The sequence below is a fragment of the Eimeria necatrix genome, genomic scaffold, assembly GCF_000499385.1.
Source record: "Eimeria necatrix Houghton genomic scaffold, Enh_scaff114, whole genome shotgun sequence".
Classification (NCBI taxonomy): Eukaryota; Apicomplexa; class Conoidasida; order Eucoccidiorida; family Eimeriidae; genus Eimeria; species Eimeria necatrix.
In genome coordinates, this window is record NW_013651926.1 from 86783 (window position 1) to 92508 (window position 5726).

At 56.5% G+C, this 5726-nt stretch overlaps 1 protein-coding gene across 1 annotated transcript; it reads left to right on the plus strand.

Annotated features, from left to right (window-relative positions):
- Positions 1-1471: 1471 nt before the first annotated feature.
- On the plus strand, positions 1472-5107 carry ENH_00005260 (tRNA 2' phosphotransferase, putative; the record flags this gene model as incomplete). Its single annotated transcript, XM_013578448.1, has 3 exons — positions 1472-3865; positions 4083-4136; positions 4385-5107. 3 exons carry the CDS (start codon positions 1472-1474, stop codon positions 5105-5107), a joined length of 3171 nt encoding a protein of 1056 aa, XP_013433902.1.
- Between the last annotated feature and the right edge of the window lie 619 nt (positions 5108-5726).

A 5726-nucleotide genomic window follows, 5' to 3' on the forward strand; every position in this document is an offset into this window, starting at 1 on the left:
CGGAAAGTAACCCTGCGTTCCGCTGCAAATGAGTTCTGAAAATGTCAAGACTGTGGTAAAATAATCTAAATTTCGCTTCAATTTCATTTATATTGAACTTCCTGTCACTTCAGTCCAACAGATAGAATAAACCAATTCCTACGCCATACGGGGTGTTGCGCCCTGCAGTTAGCACTTCATAGGCTACGAAACCATCTCTTTCGTTGTAATTCAGGTACAAATATTTGCTTCACGACATTTATATAATACATATTTATACAGACTCAGCGAACATTAGTGACTGTTGCACTTTGGCACTTTGTCAGCAACTAATCCCTTTTCTCTTCCCGAAAAGTTCAGACAATGGATAAGAAGAAGTACACAGAGGACATGGTAATAAATGCTGTTTCTTATTGTCGCCTACACAGGTACACTAACGAGAGGCCTTGCTGGTTCATAAGCATTGATGTTGCCCAAGATAGCCCTTACTGGGAAGTCTGAACGCAGAGATACAAACAACGAGCTCAAGTCTATTAACTTGGCAATAAAAATCCGAACTAAAGTGTCAGAACTGTCAGAACTCTACATTACTACACCATTCCCACCGTGGAGAAGCAGCAGGTGCTTTCAACACTACGCTGACCGCGAGCTCTTGCCTGTTCTAGGAATATTCTTCTCTTTCGATTCATAGTTACTTATCTCTGTACATCTTTTGTGGTGAGTGAGCGAAAATCAATGTAGTACACGTCGACACCTCGTGATCCTGGTGGATGCCAGCGGCTACTACCCCAAGTGCCTCTCTGTTGCGTAAGGAACACGCTTACTCCATGACTATTCATCTAAACAGATGTAACTTAACGCGGGAAAAAGAGAGAAAACTCATGAAATATCCTCTTCGGGGCCTGAGGCTGGGCTGTACACTCAGTGGACACGAAGCAACAGCCGCATGAGCCGGTGGGGGAAATCACAATTGGCACAAGACTCCTCAACTCGTCGCAATGCCTTTCAAAAATAACGAGCTTCTTTACATGACGTCGAATAAATAAGAGTGCCACGATCGGGGAATACACCAATTTGTTCCAGTGCAGTTGCCTCAGCCACGTGCTGTCCACTCAAACCAGGCGAGCGACTCTGCTTGGGTCTCATCCTTCTGCATTCTCTTAAGTGAGAGCTTCTCGCAGTTCATTTGCTTTTTTAAAAGAGTGCGAGAAGGGGAGGCCGAAGAGTCCGCAGAGCCTTTCGGGTGCGTCTCCAATGGACGAGCTGCAGAGCCGGGGCTGCTGCTGATGGACAGGCAGATCTGACCAGCATGCTTACGACATTGTTGGGGTTTTTTTTTGCGGTTTTGCTTTTTATAGTGACGAAAGCTGAAGTGTACAGACAGTTCGACGTATGCAGAAGGAACTGTAGTGGCCGGGATCACTTGCGACGCGGACCCGCTCGTGTCTTCGTTGCTAATGTTAGCAGCAGCAGTCGCTCTCACAGAACGTAGATGGAGGACCTCAGGACTCTCAGGTGTTCTTGCAGTTCTTTATCGGGGAGCCCTTCTGCGCAGCCGCGGCTTCAGCAGCAGCAGCAGCAGCGGCGGGCGCCCCAGCAACCATTCAAAGGGCTGCAGCAGCAGCAGCAACAACAACACAAGTGCCAGCACGGCATGCTCTGCACGCAGTTCCCAGCTCTTAGGACCAAATGTGAAGGAGCTGCTGCTGCAGCATCAGGGCCTCTTGATTTGCAAACAGATGAGGCTGTGGCACAAAGCGAGCCCAGCGCTTGCTGCAGCAGCAGCTGCTGCAGCAGAAGCCAGAGCGTCCGCCTTGAAGTTCCACAGGGGGGCGCGCTTGTAGGCAGCTGCAGCAGCAGCTGCAGCAGCAACAGCGGAGACAGCTTCGGTAGCGGCGGTGGCAGTGGCAGGTGCAGCGACAGCAGCAGCAGCAGCAGCAGCAGCCTTCTGCGTATTGGCAGCAAAGGCAGCAGCCCCAGCAGCAGCACAAACAGCTGCGCACACACAGATAGCAGCTCCGAGCTGCTCTCCTGTGCTGCAGTGCCCCAGGTGGCTACGGGGCCTGCTGCCGCACACTTGCTGCTGTCAGAGGCCAACGCAGCGCCCACAGCGCAGCAGCAACAGCAGCAGCAGCAGCAGCAGGAGCAGCAGGATCAGCAGGAAGAGGAGCATCAACACACTGGACAAGACCAGGAACGAGCACAGCAGAAGCAGCAGCAAGAGCTGAGGCAGCAGGAACCGCAAAGGGAATTGCGACTATCGCACGCACAGCAGCAGCAGCAGCAGCAGCAGCAGGAGCAGCGAGAGGACCGAAACAACCAGCAGAAGCAGCAACCCCATCAGCAGCAGCAGCAGCAGCAACAGAAGGAGCGTCCTCGCTGGATGCTGCGTCCCCCACCAAAGCACCTTCTTAACCTCTTGGAGAGGGAGGCGTTCCGCTGCTGCTGCAGCAGCTGCTGCTCGTCAGCAGCGCAGCAGCGGCAGCAGCTTCCCTCAACCGCCCACCTCTCTGCTGTGCTTAAGGGAGATACTGCTGTTTGTGCACACGGCGCAGCAGCAGCACCTCTTTGCAGCAGCAGCAGCAGCAGCAGCGGCAGCAGCCACGGCGAGCCTCCCGCTTCAAAGGTGGCGGCGGCAAAGTTGTGCGGCGCTGCAGCAGCAGCAGCAGCAGCAGCTGCTGCTGCTGCGGCCGCTGCTGCCGCAGCAGCTGCTGCTGCAGATGGCTCGGCTTCTGCTGCTTTCCCGTGCATGCTCGGGGGCAGCAGGAAAGGACTTCAGCTGCTGGAGAGCCACGGAGAAACTAGCAGCTCAAGCAGGTGCTGCAGCAGCAGCAGCGACGGAGATGAGTGCTGCAGCGTTGCAGCGCCTCTTTGCTGCTGCAGCACGAAAGAGAAGGCTGCAGCTGGCGGGCACCACGCGGACAACGCATTGAGGCTCAAGCCAACTGCTGCTGTTCTCGCTGCTGCTGCTGTTCCTGCTGCTGCTGCTGCTGATGCTGATGCTGATGCCGATACTGCTGCACCACGTGAGGATGACCAGCAGCAGCAGCGTACACCAAAACGACTTTTCGCAAGCAGCTGCCTTCGGAACGTCGGCGCTCTCAACAGCAACAGCAGCAGCAACAGCAGCAGCAGCAGCAACAGCAGCAGCAGCAGCAACAGCACTAAACGGAGAAGTAGCAGGGAGTGCAGGTGCGGCGGGGAGACTAAGAGCAGCAGCAACTGTCTGCTTCGAGGACTGCAGCAAGGGAGAGAGACCGCTATCACTGAGCAGACGCGCTGCAGCGGCTGCAGCGGCACCAGCAGCAGCTGCAGTGGCAGCAGCAGCTGCAACAGCAGCAGCAGGCACGGTCTGCAGATGCAGCAGCACGAATGCACTCTGGCAGAAGGATCTGCAGCAGCAAGTTCCGGTGCAACTCGGCCTCTTCACAGTCTTAAGGCAGCAGATACAGGAGCCGCAGCAGCAGCAGCAGCGCGGAGCTGCGGCTGCTGCGCTTCTTCTGAATGCGCAGCAGGAGGTATCGACAACAACTTATGCTGCTCCACGCCAGCAGAGGCACTGGAAGCAACAGCAGCAGCAGCAGCAGCAGCAGCACCAGCAGCAACTCTCAGTGACGGCCCTTCTGTGTGTGCAGGTTGCACAGCACCAGGTGGTCGCGCAGCTGCTAATGAGGACAGCAGCAGCAGCAGCAGCAACCCCGAAAGCAGCTGCTGCTGCGCCTTTTCTGCGCGTGGCGGCTACATTTTAATAAAGAAATTAAACTTCATCTTGAGACATGGAGCTTCTCTATTTCGATTGCGCATTCGAGAAGACGGATTTGTTAGAGTCCGAGACCTCTTGGCGCTGCCGTGCATGCGCTCCGTCACCTGGAATGACCTCAAGAGTGTAAGTTGCTGCTGCTGCTGCAGCTGCTGCTGCTGCTGGTGCTGCTGCTGCTGCTGCCCGTGTTGCTGCTGACGCCTGTGGTGTATGGGGTGCTAGGCTCCACCTGGGGTGACCTTGGGAGTATAGTCTGGTGCTGCTGCTGCTGCTGCTGCTGCTGCTCGTACTGCTGCTGATGCCTGTGATCGCTGTAGTGCTCGCCGTATTCGCTGTTATGCAGCGGCTGCGTTCTCTGCTGCTACAGCTGCTGCTGCTGCTGCTTCTGGTACTATTGGTGAGGGCGGATGCTTGTACTCATGCTGCTGCCGGACAACTGTCCTGCCGCAGCTGGGTGCATCGCTGCTGCTTTTGTTTGGAGTCTTAGTTGCTGTTGCTGCCTTAGCTGCTACTTTTGCTGCTCCTCCTGCTGCTCCTCCTCTCTGTTGTGTTTATTGCTTTTGCTGCTGCTTTTGCTGCTGCTGCTACTGCTGCTGTTGCTGCTGCTGTGACTGCGAACCCCGCTACCGCTGCTGCTGTCTTCAGGCCGTTGAAGGAAATTTTAAGCGGCGATATGAACTTGTGTACGACAAAACGGAAGTAGAGACCTGCCCAGCCCTCATGAAGCAGCAGCAGCAGCAGCAGCAAGAAGAGGAGGGAGAGATGCTGCAGCAGCTAGAGGAGCAGCAAACCGACTCGACTCAGGATTTGGCGGCGTTGGGGTGTTGCGACTGTGCTCACGCTGAACGCAGCCGCTGCAGCAGCGGCTGCAGCAGCGGCAGCAGCAGCGGCGGTGGCCTCACCATCCCCCCAGCAGCAGCAGCAGCAGCAGGCGAGAGCCTGTGCTGCAGAAGCGGCAGCACAATTGTCTGTGGCTCAATTGCTTGTGCAGATCACGGAGATAAGGCAGCAGCAAAGAAGGTTGAACGACTCAGTGGCAAATGGCTGCTAAGAGCCACACAAGGGCACACCATTCCATACATACGCAGGTTAGCAGCAGCAGCAGCAGCAGCAGAAATCACTACAGCAGCACGAGCAGCAGCAGAGGAAACGACACGCGAGACAGAGGTAGCAGCACGGGCAGGGGACGTGCTGGTGTGGCAGCAACTGCGGCGCAGCAGCAGCGCAGCAGCAGCACAGCAGCAGCAGCGCAGCAGCAGCAGCAGCAACAGCAGCTGGTTGTTATGTTTGTTGTTTGCAGCGACTTGTTCATGCGGAGAGTGGAGAGCGCTGCTGAGCTGCCTGTTTGTGCCCACGGAACTTATCTAAGTAACTGGATGGCCATAAGGCATTTGGGGCTGCACAGAATGCACAGAAACCACATTCGTGAGCAGCAGCAGCAGCAGCAGCAGCAGCAGCACATGCATGCAGGGCGCGTCTGCTGTTTCTGTCTCACTGCTGCTGCTGCTTCCCCGCACTACGCGGGCAGCAGCAGCAGCAGCAGTTGCTGCTGCTGCAGGGGCTTCGCCTGCGTCTGTTGGCTGCGGCTGCTGCTGTGCTTTCCCTCTCGGCAGCAGTTTCGCGCTTTGTGGCTGCAGAACGCAGCTGCTAGGCTGCCGAGTGGCGTTGGCCGCCACCCGCACATGCAAATCTGCTGCTGCTGCTGCTGCTGCTGCTGCTGCTGCAGACTTCGCCACAGGGCTGCCGGGCGAGGCGACGGTGCTGAGCGGCATGCGTCGGAACTCCGAAGTTGCGGTGTATCTACACGTGGCGCGGGCAATGGCCAAGGGGGCAGTTTTTCTTCAATCCACAAATGGAGTTGTTTTAACTGAAGGCATAAAGGGGCGGCTGCCGCCGGTAGGCACTGCTGCTGCTGCTGCTGCTGCTGCTGCTGCTGCTGCTGCTGCTGCTGCTGCTGCTGCTGCTGCTGCTGCTGCTGCTGCTGCTG